This window comes from Nesoenas mayeri (assembly GCF_963082525.1).
Source record: "Nesoenas mayeri genome assembly, chromosome: 10".
In the NCBI taxonomy this organism is placed as follows: domain Eukaryota; kingdom Metazoa; phylum Chordata; class Aves; order Columbiformes; family Columbidae; genus Nesoenas; species Nesoenas mayeri.
Genome location: NC_137560.1, coordinates 22,789,148 through 22,813,319, shown reverse-complemented (window position 1 = coordinate 22,813,319; position 24,172 = coordinate 22,789,148). Strand labels below are relative to the sequence as shown.

General features: G+C 51.9%; 1 protein-coding gene across 3 annotated transcripts in view; it reads left to right on the top strand.

The window, feature by feature from the left end:
* Positions 1-7,263: 7,263 nt before the first annotated feature.
* Positions 7,264-24,172, top strand: part of FLNB (filamin B) — a gene marked incomplete at its 5' end in the record, with an annotated part of 70,913 nt that continues 54,004 nt past the window's right edge. For all 3 annotated transcript variants that reach the window (XM_080350649.1, XM_080350648.1, XM_080350647.1), the window contains one exon: positions 7,264-7,612. In XM_080350649.1, the coding sequence (XP_080206775.1) occupies positions 7,264-7,612 (349 nt within the window). The remainder of the gene's footprint in view (positions 7,613-24,172) is intronic.

Sequence of the window (24,172 nt, the reverse complement as noted above, 5' to 3'; positions counted from 1 at the left end):
TTCTGTCTGGGAATATTTTTGTGAGAAATGTTTAAAAAAAAAAAGAAAGGGGAGTGACTTCAGCCTTTTGCAGAAATCAAACCCATTTAAAGTGTTGGGGTGTTGGTTTTGGTGGATTATTCACCATCATGAGAATGCCGCAATGGGGACAGTGGGTGCGAGCGCTGCGCAGCATCGTGCTTTTCTCCTGAACTGGTGGGATGTGCGTGTTGTGACTTTGTGTGTGTTGTGACTCTGTGCATGTTGTTACTTTGTGTGTGTTGTCACTCTGTGCGTGTTGTCACTCTGTGTGTTGTCTCTCTGTGCCTGTTGTCCCTCTGTGCCTGTTGTCACTTGTGCATCAGCATTCACGTCCGCGCGGTCCAGCGACCTCCCCCTTTGGCTGCACGTAGGTCAACAGTTCTGTTTATGTCACGCAAAAGGGTTTTGGTTTGTTTGGAAAATACACTCTGGAAAGCGTTCCTTCCCATGGTTCGTGCAGCTGTCCCGAGGAGGAGCTTGGCCACCCCTCTGTGGTCAAACATGACTATTCATCTGCACCCCAGGTTAAAACAACCCCCAAGGAGTAACCAGGAACACCTGGGATTTCATGCAGCCCATGAGCTCTGGCAGATGTGAGATGTTTTATTCTGATTTCAGACCGCCACTCCGGCAAACCCCAACTCATGGAGTAAAAGCATAAGAAAAGAAGCTCAAACGCCGAGAAAAATGGGCACAGTGGTGTAGGAAGGGAGCCCTGGTTGCTCTGGATGCAAACACAAGCAGTAGGTAAAGCTGGAAGCGAGCAGAGCAAATGCCTCATGAGGCCCGTGCCTGCGGTATCTGATCGGGGCAGGAAGCCGCGATTAGCTGCACACTGGAGCATTGTGTGGCTTTGTGTCGGATCTGACTTCCCAGGTCGTGAAGTCAGATCCTGAGTTATTTTAAAAATGCCTTGCTATTTCAAATGATTTTTTAACTTCGCGTTTGATACGTCAAGTCATGTTTGTTCGGGCAAACCGCGTTTGGCCATCACCGCGGTGCTGGTGCCCCGTGCGGAGCGGGCGCTGCCGTGGGGGGGTCTGCACCGTTGGGCATCATCCGCACCGCCGCGCATCGTCCACAGGCACCCACACTACTTTTATGTGAATTTTGCAAAGAAAGAGGTGCCTATCCATGGTTGCGAGTGTACATTCCTCACTTAAAACCGTCTGCATGAACTAGATGTAAAATTAAACACCCCGCAGCTGTTTGTCAACCAGAAGAACACATGAACGTAGAAAAATAGGTGAACCTTGAAAAACAGATGAACTTTGCGGCATTTCCATAGGAACAAGCAGCGAGGGTATTCTGGGCAAAAAAACGAGGGGAATTCCTCGGAGTGCCCTGTCCTTGCTCCTCCAGGATGGATTCCTAAATGGGTTCCAGTTTGGTTGTCCTCCCCGATGTCAGCTGCCGCAGGACGGCAAACGGCAGGAGCAGCTTCGCTCTTGGGCCGTTTACAGCCCGTGTCAAAGCCTGAGCTTTACATTCCAGCTGCGAGTCCCTCCAGGATCCAAAGCAACAGCAGCACTGTGAGCTCTGGCGAAGCACGGTGTTTGCCAGATGGATGGCTGCTTCTGGCCCCGGTTTCGGCTTCTGGATACATACATAATACAGCAAGACATATATATACACATATATAATGCAGCAAGACCTCTATATACAGAAGAAAAATTATATTCTTCCAGACACAGACAGATGGAAAAAATGCCCCAGACACAACTGCAACTACAAGCAAATGTTGCCTAAATAGGCTTTTGAATGATAAATTTAAATACAAATTCCAGGACAGAGTCTTGTGTTTTTCAATGTATTTCAATGTATTTTTATGCCTAAAGACATCGCTCTGTCCAATTTGGACTGAGCTGCTGCTGCATGTTCTCGTATCACTGACTTCCCCAGACAACAGAGGTGGGAGGGAAAAGAAGGTGGAAAAACTCAGAACAAGTTGTATCAAACAACCTCGCCAATATTTGTGTCATGCAGAGCTCCTTTGCCTTCTATAGAGCTGCTGAATAAGGAAAACACAACCCATGACGCAATCCATTGAATTCATGCTTTGACTTGAACGACTTGTCTCGGTTTTGCTTCACTTGGTAGGGATCACGGTAGCGAAAGGAGGGGCTTAATGACTACTTGATCAAGCGAGAAGAAACGCTTCTATTGTCTTTTAAAACTCAACAAATAGTGTATCGGGAGAAGAAAATGTGCGATGTGTTTGGAAAGGTGACGTGGGAGAGCGAGTGCTGCTCCCGGCTGTGCCAGCATCGGTGCCGCCGGCTGCGCAGAAATGCCATTTATGGGCACTTAGTCATGGAATCCCAGCGAGTTACGGTGTCCGCAGCTTCTGAAAAACCAAACCTTTGCCTGCTTTGAGTCTCGGCTTCTTTGTCTGCACGTCCCCGGCTGAGTGCTGGATTAGCAGCCCAGTCTCCCCGCGGCGCTGCGGGGATTAGCATCTGCACAGTGTTTTCAATGTGCTATAATTTATTTTATGGCATTTGTTGCACACGGCTTTTGTTGCAGCGCATAATGCTGTCCTGTGTTTGGATAAGGCTATTACGTGCCAAAAACTTATAAATCTTTAAAATCTCCTGATAAATTTCTGACGCTGGCTGAGTGCTGTAGCCCATGCCCCAGTTACTCCCTTTCCAAGCCATTGCCCTGACAACTCCTCAGCTTCGATAACCCTGGGGTACGAACCCTCAGGTGCTGTGGCTTTGACAGAAGCTTTTGGGAAGGATGGAGGCATCGAGCTGGCTTTTCACCATCCATTTCTGCTGAGATATGGCGCATCTTTAAAGTCATTCGTGTGGGGTTAGTTGTAGTCTGGGAAAAAATCAGTGCTCCTCGTGTATTAGCAGCACCACTGAAATCTTTAAAGGATGACGTTTCCAGTTGTCCAGATCCTCAGAGAGGCAAGAAATGAACCACAATCTGCCAGTCGTAGAGAAACCTGTGAAGCCTCAGCCCTGAACGGCTGGTTCCTGCTCTAAGCAAACTGTGCAGATGTTGGATTAATGTTTGATATTCATGCAGATGTTGGATTAACATTTGATATTAATTCCAATTCTTCTGCATTCATGAAGAAAGAGAGCTGTTGCTGAATAACGCATCAAGCAGGGAACACGTACGGCGTCCCAAATGTCCTGGATCACTCATAAATAGCCCGTGATTCGAAGGAATCCAAGAACATATCATCACATGAGCCCCTGATAAAGCTGATTAGCCCGGACAGCCCTCAGCCTTCGTTAGTCACCGCGTCATGCGCTGCCTGGCCAGTGATGTCAGCGGGGGCCCGCGCCACCGCTCCCCACACCCGCCTGCTTTTGCAAGCCCGGCTTAACCAGACCTTTCCTGAGTGAAACGGCCGGTGGTCGGAGCTGCTCCTTCCCCTTACTGTGGGGATGCTCCAAAAAACTAATGGTGATGTCCACTGTTGCGCCGCACAGTGCGCTCCCAGGGCCACAAAAGGTGTAATAAGTAGCCTATGCTGAGGTTAAATTTCCATTAAAGATTATCACAGAGTCCGGCAAGAGCAGCAAGACCTGTAAAGACATTTACCTTTACAGTTTAAACTGTGCTCCTATTTTTTCTCCCACCTCCAAAGCAACTCCATGCAAATCCACAGAGCCTGATGCTGGTTTGAGAGACATTCTTCAATGTCTTCTTGCTAAAAACAACCCAGATGCCACTACCGTCCATTCCAGTTGTCAAATGCAAAATACTCTGAGCAGTTCTGTGATAGAACAGTAAGTATGTGGCAGGGGAAGACCTCTGCTGCTGAATAAACAGGGGCTTTTTAAGCCCAGCCTTGCAGTGAATTATCAAAAAGAGGGAGGAAGAGTATTTTTGAAACAGTGGAAGGAAAAAAATCAACGCTATTTTTGCAACTGCTCATAGAGAACCAAGAGAACATGACAGTGTTCTTCCTTCCCTATATCTGCGTCTAGTGAGCAGAGGAAGAGCTGGGATGGGAAGATCTTGGTCATACAGGACAATTCGAAAGATAAAAGTATCTGCCCCAGAGGGCAGTGCTGAAATCCCCCTCCCTCTCTGCACATATACATCCATCCACACAAACATCTACCCGTATAAATATACACATAAGGTATTTCTGGAAGGCATACATTAATTCATTTGTAATAATATACAGTACCAAGAATGTATGCCAGTGAGTACAGATCCACGAGTTAGCTTGTTTTTACTTCTCTGCCTCCCCATGAAACTTGAAACACATGTTCACTTGTGTTAAAGTGTCTTCCAACTTCAGTTCAAAGGAAAGCCAGTTTTTCAGGCCAAATGACCCCCAAAAGAATCCGGTCATGGAGCAGCACAGGGAGACTCTCTCATCGGTGGAGGAGGACAAGGTGTCAATGCCAGCGGAGCTGCCGGCACCGTGGTCACTGTCACAGCGGTAACTGTCACAGCGGTCACTGTCACAGACGGTGCCACCCTTGTGGCAGCTCCAGGGGACGAGGTCTCTCCTGATCTCAAACCCCCATGCACGAGATGGGGTGCACACAGGGGCTGACGGACAGATGGATGGATGGATAGATGGATGGATGGATGGATGAAGTGGTGCAAAACCACTCGCAGAAAGCACCGTCCTCACGCGCGCAGAGCATGTCTTTGCACAATACGTTGTTTGGATGAAAATTTTCTTGCCTGGGTCTATGGAAAAAATGACCTTTACTGAAAATTTTACCTAAATACTTGAGTTGTTAAAAACTAAGCTCCTGCCTTTTTCCTGTTTGATTTTTATTCCCTTATTTTTGCTATGGAAAAAAAAAATGTCTGAACCTTTAACTTTCAGTGTGGCAGGGGCACGAAACTATATTAAGGAGAGTGTGCGTTACTAGGTGCAGGAGTGGGAAGGGACTGAAATTAAAACGTTACAAGCCATCAGGCCAAAGTTGCCACTCCATAAGCATCTCTGCAAAGATGAAGAAGAGGACGGCGGGCTGAAGGCCCTGCGGGAAGGCTCAGCCCGTGTTTCCAGGCTGTGCCGATGCAGAGCTGCTCGCGGAGCCACAACCTGCCCACGGCACCTCCATGGCCTGGCACCGATTTGTTCTGTAAATACCATCCCTCAGTTCAAGCCAGTTTGTATTTGAATCCTTCTTGCTGCTGGGCTTAATAATTTGAGGAGAGGGCAGCGGCTGCTGTGCCATGATGCACCCCATCATTTCGGTATATTGAATCTGATCTCTGATTGCTTTGATTGTTCTAAAAAGGGACGTGACGCTGGTCGGGGAGCAATGGAAGTTTAGGCATAACTCCCACTTCACCTCACCTACATCTTTGCTTCTCTCTTATTTTCTTGTAGAGCAAATTTATCTAGTATAACTTAGATAGTCTAAGGGAAGGAGCTATTAGGTCACTGGACAGAACCCACAGTGCCACAGTTTACTAAAGTCATTAGAATAAAACCCTTGAAAGAAAATAATTTGATATCTGTATTTTAGTGGTGAGTGGCTGTGGTCATTTAATTAAATTAGACTTTATCGATTGTGTTTTAATGGATTTCTTTTCTCTGACAGACTCCCGCATCTTTCAGTGTGGCGGCATTGATGTAAATAGCTACGCAGGCGTACCCTGCAGCTGACATCGGTGGAGCAGCCCCGGGCAGCACAGCCCAGACTGTAAGTGTGCGCGGGACCAGCGCCGAGGGGAGGGCGAGCGGGTGGGCACCGGCTTCCCTCGGGACAGGGACACGCAGGGACACGCCGCTGCAGCTTTCACCGGCCTGGTAAGCATCATGAGATGTCTCGGCAACCCTCACAAAGTCGGCATGTAGCAACGGCAGCCGGGGTAGTTCTGTTGACTCTTTGCTGTCATCAAATGAGTCAGCGTCAAGTCACAGTCTAGTACATCGGCAGGGAGTGGCACGCCAGGAAATCAGTCACAGAGGTGGGGGGAGGAAAAAAGGAGAGAACCCCCCGAGAATTCACGCCTTACTTGACTGCTTTTTGAAGTTCCTATTTTTTTTGACACGGCTGATAAAATCGTGTGTTATCAGCATGGGGTGCTACCCCTTAGCGCTGTGCTGCATCTTGTACGAGCACAATCAGGCTCACGCGACTCCAGCTGTACTTTGCACAGTGCTCCTGATGGCTGCAGTATGTTACAGACGTGCAGCAATGAACCCTTCCCAGCCCAGAGAGATCAGGCTCCGCTGGGCTCTGCCGCAGCCATCTGCGCTGTGCCGGGCCCAGTGCTGGGTCACCCACCCACGGCTGCATGTACCCCCCTGCTCCCTGCCCGGGGGCGTTACCTCCACTACACACGGGTGCTGCGCTGCCCTGGGTGGGCACGAGTGCAATGGGGCCCGTGCTCCTGTTTGCACTGTGGGTTTCGGTTGTGTTGGTGGTGCAAGGGGCTGGCACCCCTGGCCCTGCACTAATGCCAGCTGAGTTGCACTAGTGCTGGGGGGTCTGCAGTGCAACGCACCCTGCGCTCCTGCCTGTGCCCTGGTGCCAGGTGAGTCATAGAACCATTGGGGTTGGAGGGACCTTCCCATCTCCCCAGTGCCCCCTCTGCCATGAGCAGGGACATCTTCACCAGCTCAGGGTGCTCAGAGCCCCGTCCAGCCTGGCCTGGGATGTCTCCAGGGATGGTTCAGCCACCACCTCTCTGGCCAACCTGGGCCAGGCTCTCACCACCCTCAGGGCAACAATTTCTTCCTGATGTCTGGCGTGAATCTCCCTCCTTTAGTTTAAACCATCACCCCTTGTCCTGTCTGTCCCCATCTTTCCTATAGGCCCCTTTCAAATGCTCCGGTGTGTGCAGCGGTGCCCCGGGGGCCGCTCCCCGGCCCCGCCCGGTGCTCCGGCCAGGTGAGGGTCGGTCCAGCGGGGCCTCCCGGGGGCACCGTCCATGCCGGGGAAGGGATCTCCGGGCGCGCTCCCAGTACAGTACAGTACAGCTCAGCCTAGCCCGGCCCAGCCCCGCAGCCCCCCCGCGGGCCGCCCCGGCGGGGCAGGGGAGGCTGATGCAGCCGAGGGCGGTGCCGCTCCCGGCGGATAAAGGCCGGGCGGCGGCGCGGGGCCGCGCACAGCCGGGAGCGCAGCAGCAGCGCGGGGCGGGCGGGCCGAGGCAGCGGGACCAGCGGCACCGGGCGCAGCAGCGGCACAACCACCGATCTCCGCGCTCCCTCCCCGCAGGCGGGCGCGGCCGGGCGGGGCGCGGGCGGAGCGGACCGCGGAGGAGGCGGCCGAGGGGGCGGAGCGGGGCCGCGCCATGAGCACGCAGGCGCGGGGCCAGGGCGGGCGCAGAGCGGCCGATGCGGACGGCGAGATGCCGGCGACCGAGAAGGACCTGGCGGAGGACGCGCCCTGGAAGCGGATCCAGCAGAACACCTTCACCCGCTGGTGCAACGAGCACCTGCGCTGCGTCAACAAGCGCATCGGCAACCTGCAGCACGACCTGAGCGATGGGCTGCGCCTCATCGCGCTCCTGGAGGTGCTCAGCCAGAAGCGCATGTACCGCAAGTACCACCAGCGGCCCACCTTCCGCCAGATGCAGCTGGAGAACGTCTCGGTAGCCCTTGAGTTCCTGGAGCGGGAGAGCATCAAGCTGGTCTCCATCGGTGAGTGCATCCCCAGAGGGTGGTTTTTGCCTTTTTTTTTCCTCTTCCTGCTCTTATTGTGCTTTTTCCCCGTGCGGGACGTTCTCTCCGCAGCGTGCGGGCGGGCTCGGGCGCTGCGCGGCCGCGCTCCCGGCGCTGCGGGCTCGGGAGCTGCGCGATTGCTGCTTTTTCTGTCTTTCAAGAGCGAGCTCTGGGGGTGCAGCACAGCACTGGTCTGGAGCTGCGTGTGTAGTGTCTGCCGTGGGGTTGTCCCGCAGCCCGGCTGTTGGGACTGGCAATGTTCTCCTACTTTCCTGAGCTTCTCCTTTAGTCAGTTTCATAGGTGAAGCTTTGCTTTCAGGTTTTTCCTGAAGACGCCCAGTGCCAGAGCACGCTCTCTCCCTGGGCAGCCCATTTCTCCAGGCACTGACCCCTCCAGCAGCCCTGGTGGGATGATGCTCACCCCAGAAGTGTCTGGCTGGGGGTACTGGGTGCTGGTGGGTGCTGGAGTCCGGCTCTCATGGGGTGAGCTGCAGGGAGATACACCCTATCATGTGTACTAGAGGAGTGTGAGCAGACTTTTCTTGCTCGTCAGAGCCCAGCAGAGGATGCCAGTGCTCGGATTAGCATGGGTGCTTGCCTAAATGCAGTTGCAGCTTTTGAACAGGATTGCACTTTCTCCTTAATCCTTCTGCTGTGGTATGTCCTGGGTAGAAAGTGTGCAAGGGTCACTGCTAACTCCAGGAGATATGTGGTTTGAGCTGGTGCCCGCCCTGGCTGGGACGAGGCTTGACTGTCCATGCTGTACCCGAGGGTGCAATTGCTGGATAACTGGTGGTCTGCTGGGGAAAGTAAAGCTGTTGGCATGCAAGTGAAATTGCAGATGATCCCTCAGGAATGCATGTGCTGACCATTTTGGGAATAGCTCAGGTGCGGCCACAATGCAGGCTGTGAAGCAATAATTTGAATGCCTGAGAGGTCTCTGGGAAGGAATGTGAATGCCTTTTCTAGCTCTTTGCCAGATAACTCTAATTACTGCCTCCTGATGACTCTGGCCTCAATGAATTGCACAGCTGAATTTGGGTGAGTGCAGCTCTGCTCGGTTGCCTCAAACTCTTGGCCAAGGTGAAAGCTGTTTTACTTTGGAGGCTTTAGCTACAATAGCAAGAAAATATAAACTTTGCAGTTTGGAGGAGACTGGGCCCTCTCTGGACACCTGTGGCTGGGTGGGGTAGGTGGATACCTCCTGTTTCTCACTACTAATGTGTAAAACCAGCTTTGGACAAGCGAGGACTGTTGAGTCCTGAGTGGCTGATTATCCTCTTGGGGGAAAACAGCTCTGCTACTTGCAGCTGAGAACGGAGCTGGTGCTAATTATTTACTCAGAGATACATTCCCTTTGCACACAGAGGGGTTGGAGTTGCAGCTGCCGACTCCTGGGCTGAGCTTGTTTTTGGGAACATCAGAGCTCACCTTTCCTCCTCAGCCACTGGAATAGCTCCTTGCCAGCCACAGCACGAACACCAGGCCGGTGCTTCCCTCCTGCTCTATTGTTTGCCATAGAAAAATGTTGCTGCTCCAGCTGCCTTCCTATTTGTTGGTGGGACTTCCCGAGGGCTGCGGGTTTGGGAGATCAAGGTTAGTCCGGTCAGGCCCGGCTTCCAGCAACTTCCTTTCTAAAAGTGCAGCAGCAGCAGCACAGCTCCCTTACGGGATTAGGCTGAGCTGCGGGGTGGCTGTAGTCATTTAAGACTTGTCTAGCTGTTGTGCAGTTTATTTGCGGTGTGTTGGCTATTAAAAAACAAACAAACCAACAACCAAACAAACCTCCAAAATGCAATTCCCCAAAAAACCAACCCTCCAAGCTCCTGTAGCTGAAGCTTTGGAGAACGCAATGGCTATGGTTCCTAGTGCCTTTGCCATTTCGCAGCCTCTGCATGAAGGGGTTTACAGCTCCAGCTGTGCTTTGCCACCAGAGCCAAGTGACAGCATAGGAGCTCTACTATACGTGCAGTCCCGGGTAAACTGAACCGCTCCTGAAAAAACATCCTGAACTCGCTTTCCAAAAATGATGTTCAAAGCAAGCCTGGCGGTTTTCTCCTGGGTTGGGCAGACACAGCATCACTGGGATCGCTGCCTTCCCCAGTGTGTTTCTCCCTGCGGGTTCTGAAGAACTTGGGGCTTGGTTTTATTTCTAGCTTTTTGTCCCTTCTCTGATGTTGCTGAACAACGCTGGGGCCAACAAGGGGTCTGGAGTATGCACCAGTAAAAGGTTTTAGGTAGAGAGCTTCTATGACTAAGTTGGTTTTTGGGGGCTGGGGTGTTTAGGGCCAGCTCTGAGCCAAATCAGCCAGGAAAAGCTGACAGCTGCAGCTGCTGGATTTCTGGCATTAGTAATGCCATCAGACCTCTGATAAGTGGATGCAGTGCCTGTTCCAGTTATTATTTAACTTCCAGGAACGTTTTAGAAGCCATGTATTATGGCTCAGCTACTGCTACTGTGCTACAACCACACTCAAATGTTTTCAGTAGCAAGCTTTTGGCATTCGGTTTTTGTCCATTTAAAATAAGTCAGCCTATACGCAGTTATAATTTATAGTGCTTGACCACAGCCCTTTCTAGATGCAGAGCTGAGTCCAACCTCTCCTGCTGCTGTTACCCCTTGTTTAGTCTCTGCTCAGAGCCTGTTGGTAGTTTCAAGATGCTTCTCTTCTGGGCATGAAGCGCCTTCAGTGCAGATGTGACCACTTGTGTGGTCTAATGTAAAAACGGGCATAAAGCACATAGGTGCTTTGCACCATGCGGCAAAGATGGGGTTGAAAGTTCTGCAAAGTAACGCTGTTAGGGCAGGTGACTTGAACACGAAGGAGTCTCCTGCTCCATGCGCGGTGGTTGCTGAGTGTTAACAAGCGTTAAGTCCAGCTTTTTTTTGGCCTGCTAGACTGAGATAATTGCAGATTCCTGGGTGCTGAGTGGCGTGCGGCGTGACAGGCGCTGCAGAGTAGGACGCCAGGAATGCGGAGCACAAGGGCTTTGCTCTTGGCTGAAGGCGCTGACCCACTCTGCAGATTACTTTGTGCCTTGGTAAAAGCCGTAGCAAGAGGCAGAGAAGGGGGGTTGAAGCTAATTTGGCACTGAGCTTGTCCCTAGAAACCCTGATACCGTGCAGCAGGAGTCAACAGATCCAGCTTGGAAACAGAGGGCTGCAGTGTCTGAAGCCTGGCAGGGCGTTTGGGGCTGTTCCCCGCCAAGCTGCTCCCAGTTTTTCTGCTGGCAGGTCCCAGGTGGGTGCTTTGGGGCTCCCTGGTGCCTGTTGGCCGTGTCCTCGTGGCCGCTGCTCGCCCAGTGTCCCCGTGTCGCCGGCAGGGGCGGGATGGGTGCCGAGCGGCCGGCCGGTTTGGTAAAACCGCAATCTTAGACTGCAGCAGTTCAGATTGATCAAACTGAAAACCATGTAGTTTCTCTTGGCCGCGTTGCACTGTGAGCAGATAAGCGGGCCGGTCTGGCGTGCCTCCCGGTGCAGGGTGTCACTGGGATCTGGTGTCACGGGGATCCAGTGCCAGCCCTGGCTGCGGGTGTGACATGGGTGTTAAGGTCTGTGGTGGTACCAAGTCCCACCGCGGTGTCTGGAGGGGGCTGAGCCGTGGCCAGAGCGGGACAGGTGAGGATGAGGTTGTAACCACGGTCTGTTGGTGCTTGTCTCGTGGAGACCTTGGCCTTGGGATGTCCCAGCTGCAGCAGCACTTGTGGGAGGGCTGTCTGTTTCTGAGTGAGCCTGACCTGTGTATCAGGTGGGGTTTTGGTTAATGACCAATTACTTAATGTGTGTGTGTGCTCCAAAGACAAAAGTATCTTGACCTGTGAATCCTCTGACTACCCCTTTGAAATCTCATTATATGAATATACTTGAAAACCAACTTCTGTCCCTAGGCTGTTGATACACTCACTGAAGGGTGACAAAGCTAATATTAAATTTTTGAAGGAAAATTCATCTTTTCTGAAATTTGGTAAATGTATTGTCTTGTAACACCTAGAGCAGGGTGCTTGAAAATTGGAAAAAAAATATAAAATAAAATGTATTTTCAGCCTGTATGCGCTTGGGGTCTCTCTGTCTCACTCCAGGTGCTATTAACACATCATAAGGAGGTAGTCAAAATACACTCGCGTTTTGTTTGCCACTTACCTGTGCCTTCCCCAGAGGCTGTTCTCTGGAAAATATCCAGTGTGTCTTGGAAGCAGCTTTTCTGCTTCTTGGAAATGCGACACTTAATCCTTCCCTTAGAAAATCATTTCTGATAGAGTGGCAGTGGGCCCCTCTGCTGGAGACTGGACGGGGCTCCAGTTCCTGAGGGTGGTTGGTCTCCTCAGGACCTTCTGTCTCAATAGCTGGACTGCTGGTCTGAAGCAAAAAACAGTGGTTTTGCGTGAGCTATTTGCTCCAAGTTACAGGAAACTTTAAGGTAGCTTACACAGACTGTTTTACATTCTTTTACATATGAGCGGAAACTTGTAAAGTGATCAAACTTCAGTAAAATTACTTGGGACCAGTTAGGCTAATGTGCTAAACAGCTTTTTCATTTAAGGCGCTGGACACTATGCCAGCTATTCAAGAAGGACTGAAGCCTTAACTGCTCCATATTCTAGCGCTATGGCCTGTATTGACTTACATGGGGATGTTTAAATCTAAATGTGTCAGGATAAGTCTTTTCCTAGCCTGCAACTGTAATCTAAGAACGTGGTTAGCCTCGTGTGTGGCCGTGCTTCTGCGCTGCCAGTATTGTTCAGTGTCTGCTCCAAGCGATGGGGCGTAAAACAATGATCTCTGAATCCCCCGAGCAGCGGAGGAGTTCTGTTTTGTCTCTGCCCCTCAGGAGCAGACTTTGTGCAGCCCATGTGGGACCTGGGCGAGGGCTGGCCAAGGCTGGACCGCTCGTGCACGCTGAGCGAGAGCCGAGCGGTGCCTTGCAGGTGATGCTGGTGTCGCCAGAGCTCTGTGGTGCTGTGACCCTCGCCAGGTCTCTGCCACCAGCACTGGGTGGACCTGCCTGTGGACCTGTCCCCTGCCTGGCGTGGTGCACAGCTCACGAGTAACAGCCCCTGACCTGTAAGTCATGACAGTAATGAACATGCAAACTCAGCGACCTGGGGTTTGGCTCTGTTAGCACCTGGTGCTGCTGCGCCTGAAGAGCCTGTCCCAGCAGCTGTTGCTTGCAGAGCATCAGCCCGTCTTTGGCTCTCAATGAGGTAGCCAGGCTTTCTGAGAGATTTTCTTGCCTTTTTTAGTTTGTGTTCTCTGTTTTGTGCTGTGGGTCCTGTTCCAGAGCACCCGCTTATGGACAGAGGGAGACATCTCCATGCAGCTGCACCGAGGTGGTGATGGGCACGCGTGGTAGGTGGAAGTAGGTGAGGATGTGTTGCTGGGATCTGCTTGGACTTGGCAATAAAACCAGAATTGGATATTCCAGGTGTGTCTCTGCCGGAAGAAGCAGAGGCTGCATAGCTAAGTGTTAACTGTTGGGAGAAGAGTCCAAACCAAAATATCTATAGTTTCTGCTAGAGCCTTCACCATATGGTGCTGCTCACAAGGCTTAGCTTGTTGCAGGCTGAATTAATGCAGACGGTGTGGGGGGAACAGATATGTGCCTTCACGTTGTGTTTGGAGAAATGCGACTAGCAGTTTCTGTGAAATTACTGTGGCTGTGAAGCCTGTGCTGTCTATTCCTGTATCTTATGGACTGCTCTGGCAGTGTGTGTGGTAGCAGGGGATACTCGCCCACCCTTCCTGCGAGCACTGCCTGGGGGGTGAGCGGGGCTGCCCTTGCTCTTCCTGGGAACTTGACCTTGGGTCCGGAGTTGAGTCAACTGAGATCCGAGGTTGTCTCTTCAATGAGATAAGCGAGTTCTGCCTGTTGATTTGAATTAATGCAACGAAGCTCGAGTGAGGGTTTTTCCATAGGTCTTGCTTCTGGGGACTTGATGGAGTTTGTTTTCTTTCCCCACAAGGCAGAAGTTTCTCTAACTGCTCCTGCCTGTTTGTTCCTCCCGAGGAGGGTCCAGTGCTCTGTAATCTAACAGGGAAAACACTTTCTTCCAAGTCATCATTAGGAGATAAACCCAACGTCCTGAACTCAAAAGCCTTGCAGTGAGTGTACATTGTAGCATGATCATATGGTTCTCTGGGCTCTGACAAGGTTTCCAACCTGTCTGTGAGCCTCGCTTGGTTTTCTGTCCCTCTTCAAACTAACCTTGAGTTTTGAAGGTGTCCACATAACATCTGGTACATCATAGTGAGGACTGAATTTGCTGTGATGGGCTTTGGCTGCAGCTAATAGATTGCAATTCCTTGTGTAAACACCGTTCTGCCATAAGCAGTGGATGTCTAACATCTGTAGCGAGATGTATGCAATGTCTGGTTCCTACTGTGCTAGTATATGGTAACCATAATATAAGCACTGCAAGAATAAACTGGCTATTTTTGCGTTTGCGAAGACAAGCTAGGCCACTTCAAACAGCAGCCAGACAAAGCTTTTGCCCAAGTTCCTGGGGAAGCAAGAGCTGCCCTGATCGTCCTCCCTTGTGCGGAGTGACAGAGCAGACACTGCCCCAGGGGTGGCAGAGGATGGAGCAGCTGGATCCCGCCTCCCCTGCTGTGTTGGGCTGGGTGCGTTTGGACCTCCTGCTTGTCCTGCCCTCGGAGGAAAGTGTCCACAGCTCCCTCATAAACCCCCTGGGAAGGGTGGCCACACATACAGCTGCACCGTCTGGTGGCCCATGTGGTGTTTCCTCTGGGTCGGGCGGTGGTCCTCTGCTGTTCCTCACGACTTGCAGAAGCAGAGAGCTAACCTAATGTGAAGGGACCGATAAATACTGAAGGCAATCTCTAAAGCATAAATTGAGTTGATAGTTTAGAGTTGTTTTCTCTGGGTCACTGAAATGCGTAGCAATTTTTAGTGATCACAGAATCCCAGAATGTCAGGGGCTGGAAGGGCCCTGGGAAGCTCATCCAGTGCAATCCCCCCATGGAGCAGGAACACCCAGATGAGGTTACACAGGAAGGTGTCCAGGCGGGTTGGAATGTCTGCACAGGAGGAGACTCCACAACCCCCTGGGCAGCCTGTAGGCTGTAGCCTTCAGGCTGTGAAGTTGTTGGTGGCAGAGCTTTGGATCCCTCTTTCAAAGGGACAAGCTGTTTTCACCCAACAGCAGCAGCACTTTGCATGAACCATCCTGCCAGTGTTACCCAGTAACAGCACAAAAATGGCTGTGGGCTGCAATGGCCCCATGGGCTGTGGCTCCTTCTCCCTCGCTGCAGGGCATGCTGTAAATCCTGACGTGTTTCTGTGTCAAAGCATTGAATTACTCCAGCATGAGCTGGCCAGGCTGCGTGAACACTGGGTCCTCTGAGGGTGAGTGTGGGCAGGGACAGACAGACTTCCATGCTAACACCCAGCCTGCTGCGAGGGCACGATTGGGCAAGGGCTGTTGCAGCAGCACGTCCTCGCGTTGCAGCCGGCGCTGCTCACGTGGTGCGGGCGCTGTGCTGAGCAACCCTCTGCTCTGGCCACGTTGCTGGGGAGGCTCTTGCTGTCTCCTGCAAGGCTGGGTGGGGTGCAGGCGTTTGCACCGCTGGCCACGGGCCGTCGCGGAGCCGCCCTTCCTGCTGGCCGCGGCTGGCGCGTTTCCACCCGCTCCTCGTGCTGAAATCTGGGGGGCACTTCAAAGCGTCCGCCTGCGAGATGAGCTCCGCGCCGAGCTGTTCGATGGTGCTCCGAAATGCCAGCTCCAGGCCGAGCAGGGGGTGGGATGCTGGTGGCCGGCTCTGCTCCACGGCTCGCAGCCCACCGTGATTTTGGGCTACTCGTGGCTGCCTGCTGGTTTTGATTAGTCTGTGGCTGCTCTTGTGAGGAGACAATGCATGTGTCTGTATTTCTGAGCCTATAGTAAAGGCCACCATCGTGGTTGGTGGGCCTAAAACCAGCTGTAGGTGGCAACTGCGTGTAAACAAGCTTTGGAAGCCTCCTTGGGAGCCCTGCAGCAGAGAGCACCGTGCACGGAGCTGCTCTGAGCAAACACACATGATAGGTGCATCTGAAGGTTATTCAAACACAGAAGAGGAAATACTGTTCCCCTTGGCTAGATACTAATGTGTGCTCTATCTGTGCTTCCTTTAATTGGTATAATTAACTGTTTTACATTCCCTTTTCTCACAACAGCCTTGCAGCAGTAGGTGTAGCAGCTTAACTGGACTTCCTGTAGGCAAATACTGGCAAGCCAGGTCTCAGAGCTAGTTTAGGGCTCAACGCTAAAACACCGAGTGCATGCCGGAGGTGACTTTTACCTTTGTGGAGATCCCCCTTTATTGTAAGGTGAGCGGCAGCAGCAGATCCCTCTGGGCTTGGACTATAGGAGTGAATGCTCAAGCTGGGAGATTTGTCCTGCAATTGTCTCTGTATTGCCCTGGCCAGGAACTGGCAGTATAGCAACTATACCTTGTATCTGTCATGGTGTGAGATACCCATCTTGAATTAATCTGCTTTTGATCCTCACTACAGAATGGGGAACATTGGCTTGCTAAACAAATTTGGTGTCTAACTGTCGTCTTGATGGTGCAAGATATGAAGCATTACTTCACCTTTGTAGCTAGATGGTGAATTTCTGGATGGTTTTCTTCTGTCTGCAAGACTCAGAGTAATTCTGCTGGTTGGTCGCCCAAACAACCCGGAGCCCAAGTGCCTTTGGAGCTGCTCCAGCACCTGGATGCTCCTGCAGAGCTGCTGTTTGCTGGTGTCACTGCCAGCCACGGTGACGCTCTGAGCAGTTGTCGCTTGCTCTGCCATGGCTTGTTATCGAATTCCCCTGTGGGGGAAGAGTTGGTGTCTGAGCAGACTTAACATAGCGGCTGTGGGAAGACTCTGGATGCTAATCGTGTTGTTTCAGCTTTGTTCCGGCTGTTGATTAACAGTGTGGCTGCATGCAAATATCTGATAGTTTATGTAACTGCTTGAACAAGATCAATGATCTAATTAAAAGTCAAATGGAAACAGCTTTAGTTGTCTCTGAGGATTATTTCTTTTGGTAACTCTTTAGGCTTGTGGTAAAAATGCATCTATGAAGAAACAGAAAAACTAGGCTGGTGACTGCCAGGAAAATTTGCGGTGGCTCTTGAGAGCGCGGTCACTTCCAGTGCCACAGCGCGGGCTCGGCAGTGCCAGATGCTGTGGCTGCCACATGTCAGGGCAAAGACATGGAGACTAAACTGGGACCACGGGACCCTCTGTAGTGGCATCACCTTGATGCTTTGTGATTTTTGTAGTCCCATGGTATCTAGTACTGGTTGAAGTGCGTTTGATACTCCTAATGGAGGATGCAGCGTGTGTGCTGGACAGCTGGACATCAAATAGGGGTGGCCAAAGCGAGGAGGGTGTCCCTTACCACAACCCAGCGCAGCTGCTATCTGAGAAGAACCCGCTGGCAGAGGTTGGCTGCACATTGATAAACCAGCTCCTGTACTGACAGCACTTCCCTGTCCTGAGCTGGATGGTGAGCAGGAGTGAGGGTTGCCAGCTCAATTGAGTCACCAAAGGCCAAGCGAGATGTCTACTTGAGGGGCCACAAAACAGGCTACTGAGGAGCATCTGCAGATCCCAGGGCTCCCCAGAGCCGTGCAGAAGCAGGCCTGGCTCACAGATAGCCAGTTATAGTTTTTGCACCAAAAAAAAATGTTGAAAAAGCCTGAGCTTGCCTTCTGGTGATTCAGATTCTCCCCCAAAATGTAGGGGCAAAGAAACTGTAATTAAAGCTCTGCATTCAGCTCGCTGCCACGGTCAAGCCGGGCGCTCATCCCTGCCCTTGGTGCTGTCACACCAGGTGATTAGTGGCTGCTAAGCGAGCATTACTGAGCACACTAATGACTTGCAGACATCTGCAGTTATAGAGATAGGATGTGGGACTCCCAGACAAGGGTATTGCAAAGACATAGTCCCAGAGAATTAATCCCATTGCTGCTGGGTTCCTCACTTGAGTATATCCCGATAAACTGCTTTCTGGGAGGGAACAGTCCGAGCTGCCCTACGGGGTTGACTCACAAGGGTGGTTTGCTTTGCTATGAGAGCACCGGGAACAGCAGGTTCCAGGGACAGGCTGCTAATCGAGCCCTGGAAACAGCAGAGACGTCTGTGGTTCTCGTAGCCTAGCTCTGAGTTCAGTGTTTAAACCTGAAGAAATAGCTTTCAGTTATTTAGCTGTATCAGAAAAGGTATGTACCTTTAAGAGGTTTTTAATTGCTAGCAGGAAGAATGAAGTGTTTCACATCAAGTGCTGCAACTATTGGTTGGAAACACTGCCTAAGGCAGAGGAAGCTTAAATATTTTAATTAACCAGCTTTATTACTTAGACATAGGCTTTAACAAGCTGCAGAATATTTCATGCTCTACCTGTAAGAAAAGTAGCTCAGGCTTCTCAAGCAGAACCTGGGCAGCAAAAGTGTTCAGGCTCAAATGTGGAAGCTAAAGTTGTCATCTAGGAGTAGGACAAACATCTTTGGCTTTTGTTCTGTCTGGATGGAGGTAATAGCATGTTACTAAGCATCTTTCATGGTGAAATGCAGGAACTGATCACAAATGAGGTGGCCTAATGCTGTACTGAACATGGGAGGGGTATGGGAGGTCGGCAGAGCTGTGTAGCTTCCAACGTGGCTGCAGCTATTCCAGCTCTAGCAAAATTGCCCCTAGAGCCAGTGCTTTTTTTTGTTTTCTGATGTGTTGTGTTAAAGATACGGAACACAATAGGCTTGCAAATGTGAACAATGTGAGACTGCAGATTAAAACTGAGATCTTGCAGCTGGTGGGGGTTTGGGTAGTTGCCTGCACCCCGCTCAGCCAGTGTATGTGCTGGAGAGCCCCTCCTGAGAGCCGTGGGCTTGGTGAGTTTGGAAAGACTGGTGGAAAGCCTTTAGATGGAAGATTCGAAGTCCAGCCTCCGGAGAGGGAAGGTGCTGTCCCCCCGAGCGCTGGCTGGCTTGGGAACGCCATTGGCAGCCAGAGCCTGGTGTGGCCCAGCAGCTCCCAACAAAGTTGGATTAGGCTGATGGTGTCAAATTAGCTAAGCTGCCCCTGCCTCTTGCTAGGCACAGCTTACAGTGGGAAGAGTCGGGGACAGCGCCCACGGGTGGCGCCGGACCCGCGATGTGGCAGAGCAGCTGGTGTGATCCAGGGTCCCACGGGATGCTCGGAGCAGTGCGGAACTCGCGCGTGCCGGGCGGCACTGTGCCGTGCGGTGAGCTTGGTGGGAGGAGCGGGCGTGCAGCCTGCACAGCATATGTCATGCAGCTGTGGCTGGTGTGTGCTCGAGCTTTACCATGAATCGCATATGCTCCCCTTTAAGGTGCCTGGAGACCACCCGTGCAGATGGTGCCTCTGCTCCGGTGGTGAAGGCTCCTCTGAAAAGACGTCTGTCCGATAGTGGCTGCCACCGTCGGATGAGTTACCTGGGCCTCAAGCCAAGTGTCTATTCCTTATGTTAGCAGCTTGTAGCTGAAGCCGTATAAACACCACACTGTCCTGTGTGGGATGTTAAACACACAGGGCTTAAATCTCAGCCATGCAGGGCCAAGCCTTGTGCTATGTCCAGATGGAAGTGTGTTTACTGCTGGGCTGCACAAGTATACAAAAATATGTTCAAACCACTTCACTGCTTCCTCCAGAAAGAGAGGAAAGCTTCTTCCTTCAAGAAGCAGCTGCACGACACTGAATATTTTATTATGTAAGGACTGATGTTCCAGGAGGAAAGTGGCCTTCTTCTTGGACAGCTGCTTTCCAGTGGAGGGGAGGATAGGTGTCTGTATGTGAAAGCTCAGGAAGAATTAACATCTCTCTGGCTTACACACAAAATCGTTAAGATGTCTTCATAGCGGCCATGGGAAAACAATGGTGTGTGCTGGGACTGCGGGGATGCACGTGTTTGTAGTGACTGTGCAACTGCCGTGAGCATCCTCGCTGCCTGTGCAGATGTGTCACCCCTTCTCAATGGGCACTTGTGTGACGTTGCTGTGGCGGTGACCGGAGCTCGGAGGCAGGACGACAACCGATTCCGGGTGTTTCGCACCATCACGGCGGTGCTGAACGGCCGTGGCCTGGTCGGACGCACTCTGGTGGCAGCGTGTGGGCGTAGGGCGGCTCTTGGTGCTGTGTGTTTATATTCGATGCCGTGTGTTTATATCGAGAGTGCGTACTTAAGTCTGAATGTCAAAATGATCTGCTGAAATGGCTCAGATGTTGGAGGGAGGTTTCCAAAGCAGCTGTTCCTATCTACAGCCTGGGTGCAATTGCGTGTTAGGGATTAATTACCTTTCCTATTGCTTCTCTGGGAAATGGTAGGGCAGAGATAGCTGAACTGCTGATAAATTCTTGAGTAACTTTGTCACTAAGCTACAGAGCATCTGTAACAGGATATCTGTGCTGTTAGGTGCTCAGAATCGGAGACTATCAAAACTGAGACAAACCACAAATCTTTTGCTTAGTTTAAGTGATGGGCAGGGTGTTTTTCTGATGTGTCACCGACCTTGGACCACAAAGGATGCTCCAGTCGAGCTCTGTGGTGCTGCAGCGCGGGCTGGAGATGGGCTGAGCCATGCAGAGCTGCATGAATGGGGATTTCCTTCGAGCCGCCCTGTGCGCAGTGAATCACAGTCAGTCCGGCGATTCTGGTTTCAGATGGAAAAATTGAATCTCGGTGTATGTTGTGGCCAAGGATTTCCCCAAAGAGTAATCACTTCTGATAATTTCCGATGTGTTGGTTTTGGCTTCAGAAACTCCATGCATTGCAGCTTTCGTGCCTGGCGTCTGCTGCACAGAAGATGTTAGACAGCCCTATCTGAATGGGCTCATTTATCTCGGCAGGATTTTACATGCTGTTTCTTATAACTCTCTTGACCTACCCCCAGTGTGAGTAAACACGCTCTCCAGTAATGCAGAGGTCACTCTGGTGCCTGGAAACCTCTGGATTACTTGTTGCTGTTCGACATTTAAGAAACCGCTTTTTTAAAAATTTATTTTCAGCCACATGTCTTGCACCTTTTCTACCTTCAGTGCATGTGGGTGCCTGAGCGTGGACCTTCCTGTTGGTCCCTGGAACTGAAGCCTGATAACCGTCCCCCAGTAATGCCGGATACAACAGTGCTAATGACTTGGCACCTAATGCCTCTGCCAGCCCCTGGGGGCTCTCTGCAGAACCCAGCCAGGTTTTTAACCTTGATGCAAGCCAAAGTGACCTGCTGAGATTTAGGATTACCTTAATCCTGCGGAGATGGTTACACCGCTCTCACGCTTCAGAGACAATTTGTAGTTTTGTTGTGTTACACTTGGAGAATTGTGACTCTACAGGCATTTTTATCAGTTCAGCCTTGCTGATCCAGGCCTGGCATTGGAGTTAAGCACATGATGTGTTGTGAGGGGACGCTTTTTTGTTTGCATGCATGAAAGAACAACCTCAGTCTTATCAGACTCATAGACAAGTGTTTTGTGCTAAGGTTAGACAACGTTGTGTTTGACTAAAACATTAATGCCCGTCTTAAAGTGAAACTTGTTTCCTGTGGGTTGGGTAGTGGTGTTACAGGCTTGGGCTTGGCTGCCCGCTGTGGTGGGAAGGCAAAGCGTTGCTGTGCTGTGGCAATAAGTGTGTTGACCCCTGGGGAGCAGGGACCTGGCAGAGGATCGTTCCCCTTTCGCTCCCTTGCTCAGAGGAGGGAGGGAGGTGCCGTTTGTGTTGTCACTGGGCTTCAAAAGCTGAGCCAAGCGTTTCCCAGCAGAGCGTGGCAAAGGCAGGAGGATGCCTTTCTTCCCTGCTCCATCATTTAACAGAAACCCACTTTCCAGCATACTCACTCCCCGCTGCAGGGACTTTCCTTCACTACTCATTCCCTAATGACTAATCAGCACTCGGCAGCGTGTGTTGCCCCATCCCCATGGCTTCCTGGTGCTTCCCAGTGCTGGCGTTTGACCCCGGGGCGGCGGGGGTGCGGTGCTGCCCACAGCCTCAGCCCGCACCGCTGGTTCCAGGGGCTTTGCCCTGCAGCCTGTGTCTGGAGCCGATGCAGCAGGTCCCTGGGGTGCTGCCAGCTGAGCCAGCCCTGAGCATGGCGGGGCTGCAGTGTCACCCCAAACTGGTGGAGAGCAGCAATGTCCTGAGTGGATTTGGGCTTCTTTTGCACAGCGACGCATAGAATCATTTAGGTTGGAAGAGACCCTCAAGATCATAGAGTCCAACCGTTACCCCACCCCTGGAACTGCCCCATGTCCCTGAGAACCTCATGTCCATCTGTCCAGCCCTCCAGGGATGGTGACTCCAGCACTGCCCTGGGCAGCCTGTTCCAATGCCCCACAGCCCTTTGGGGAAGAAATTGTTCCCATATCCAACCTCAACCTCCCCTGGCGCAACTTGAGGCCGTTTCCTCTCATCCTGTCGCTTGTTCCTTGGGAGAACAGACCAACACAAAGGGGTTGCAAGCCCATTCCTGCCCCTGCCACCCCACTTCCACTCGTTTCTCCCCCGAAACGCAGTCATTTGTAATGAGCTCTGACGGCAGCGTCGCGGGGCGCTTCATGGTCCCAGCAGAGGCGAGCGGAGCTGCCGTGTCCCGCACCGGAGGGGCGGTGGGATGAGCTCAGCAGCGGGGAATGCGCTTTGCTGGGCGCGAGGGGGCCGCGCTCACAGGGCCCATTGTCGGGCGGTTTTGGCAGCGATGTGGGGCCCGTGTGGCGGCAGGGCCCGCTCCTCCGTGGGCAGCGCATGGGGAGCGGCAGGTGGGGTTTACGGGAGCGGGGGGCGTCACGGCGCCTCCGCCCCACGGCTGCGGGGCCGGGCCGCGCCGGTTCCCCGGCGGCGCGGGTGTCGGGGTCAGCGCGGCGGTATCGGGCTGGCAGGCTGCCCCGCGGAGCTGCCGAGGGGCTCGCTCGCTGCGAACAAAGCCACACTCATGGAAAATCGCTGCTGCGCGGAGGCTGAGCATTCAGACCCCTTTGTGAGTGCTGGGTTTTGTGTGGTGGTTTTTTTTCTTTCTTTCCCGAAAGGGGTCTTGGATAATGAGCGTGGCGTTCCTGTGTGCGGCTCGGCTGGGGGTCTGCGCCGGGGACCGGCTGGGTCTGGAGCAGCTGCTGTGATGGCCAATGTCGCTCTGCGCTGCCCGTCCCGTCCCGCAGCCCGTGGGTGACGTGGGGCCCTCCTTGGAGACGCCCAGGCTGCCGCGGTCCATTGTGCTCCAACACCTCCTGCCTGGGGCTTTGCTTCAACACCACATCCAAACCTCCTCATACCCGTAACGTGGTATATGGCTCTTAAGGCAACAGAACCCCTAGGTGTGTTCAGACTGAAAGTATTAAGGAATTTGATCCTAAGCCATCTGCAGTTTTGACTTATTTTCCCTCACCCACCTGAACAGTTCCTGACTTTGAAATTCATGCCTTTTCCTTCCAGCCCCCTTGGGTTTCCACTTGCTCTTAGACGAGCTGGGTTGGTTGCTTTTGTTGTTGTACTGCTGATTTAAACTTGCTTCATGTTTCGGCTTTCTCTTCTGGATGTGAGACCTCAGTGGGCTCCAGATACCCATTAAGAAGTTGTGCAGAGCTATTTTAATATGTATTTTGCTCCTGTGAGCTCTACTAGTTTGATTCTTTTCACTCTTTGTATTAAAAGTCTGTATGATTCTTTTTTCTTGCCAAACCTACATGGAAAGGGCTGGATTTGACCTTATTTTTACAGTTTCTGTTCCACCTCATGACACATGCTTTCCAGAGGCTTAACGTGAACCAAGCAGACAGTACAAGGCAATGGGCACGATAGTGGCCTGAGGTTTTCTCACCGATCCGGATGGTTTCAAATGCATTTAAAGCAAAAACTCTTGAAAACCTTTGAATTGTGGTGTTCGATATCTCGAATCCCGAGACGAGTCGCCTAACGGAAGCTTTTGTTTGTTTGTTTGATAACCAGACACCCTGGTCAGCATAAAGGGAAATGGTTTCCATCCCCCTTGCAAAAACAAACAAAAAAACCCCAACAACCAAAGAAATCCCCAAACCTAACACGTTTTTGATCTGTGCTCAGCTCAGCCCTCTGTTCTTAGAACCTCGCAGGAGAAGCTGCAGGGTGGACCCGGGCTTAAGGGTCACTGGAGGGAATGGTTGCAGTATGTTCTCAAAGCACACAGGAGCCCGTGTAATTGATTTAAAGACATATTATCCCTCCAGAGGATGTCAGTAATGCCTTTAGCAGGCGCGGTAAGCCTGTGAACACATACTGTATGCTTCAGCAAAGCATTTCCTTAGCTTGCTCAGCCCCATCTCATCTGCATACTTGTGCTTGGCATGCTCGCCGTGCCGAGCTGGGCTTTGGAAGAGCTCCATTCTGTGTGGAGTTTGCACTGTTGCAGAAGATTAAGCCTTGATGAGCACTTGGTTTTTGTGTTCCCCAATTGCTATAGCTGTTTAATAATAGGTGAGAATAATTAGAGGGGGGAAAGTACTTGGAAACATCAAGATACCAGGATTTGAAATTCCTACAGTCTCTACATAGCAACCCGTATGATCCATA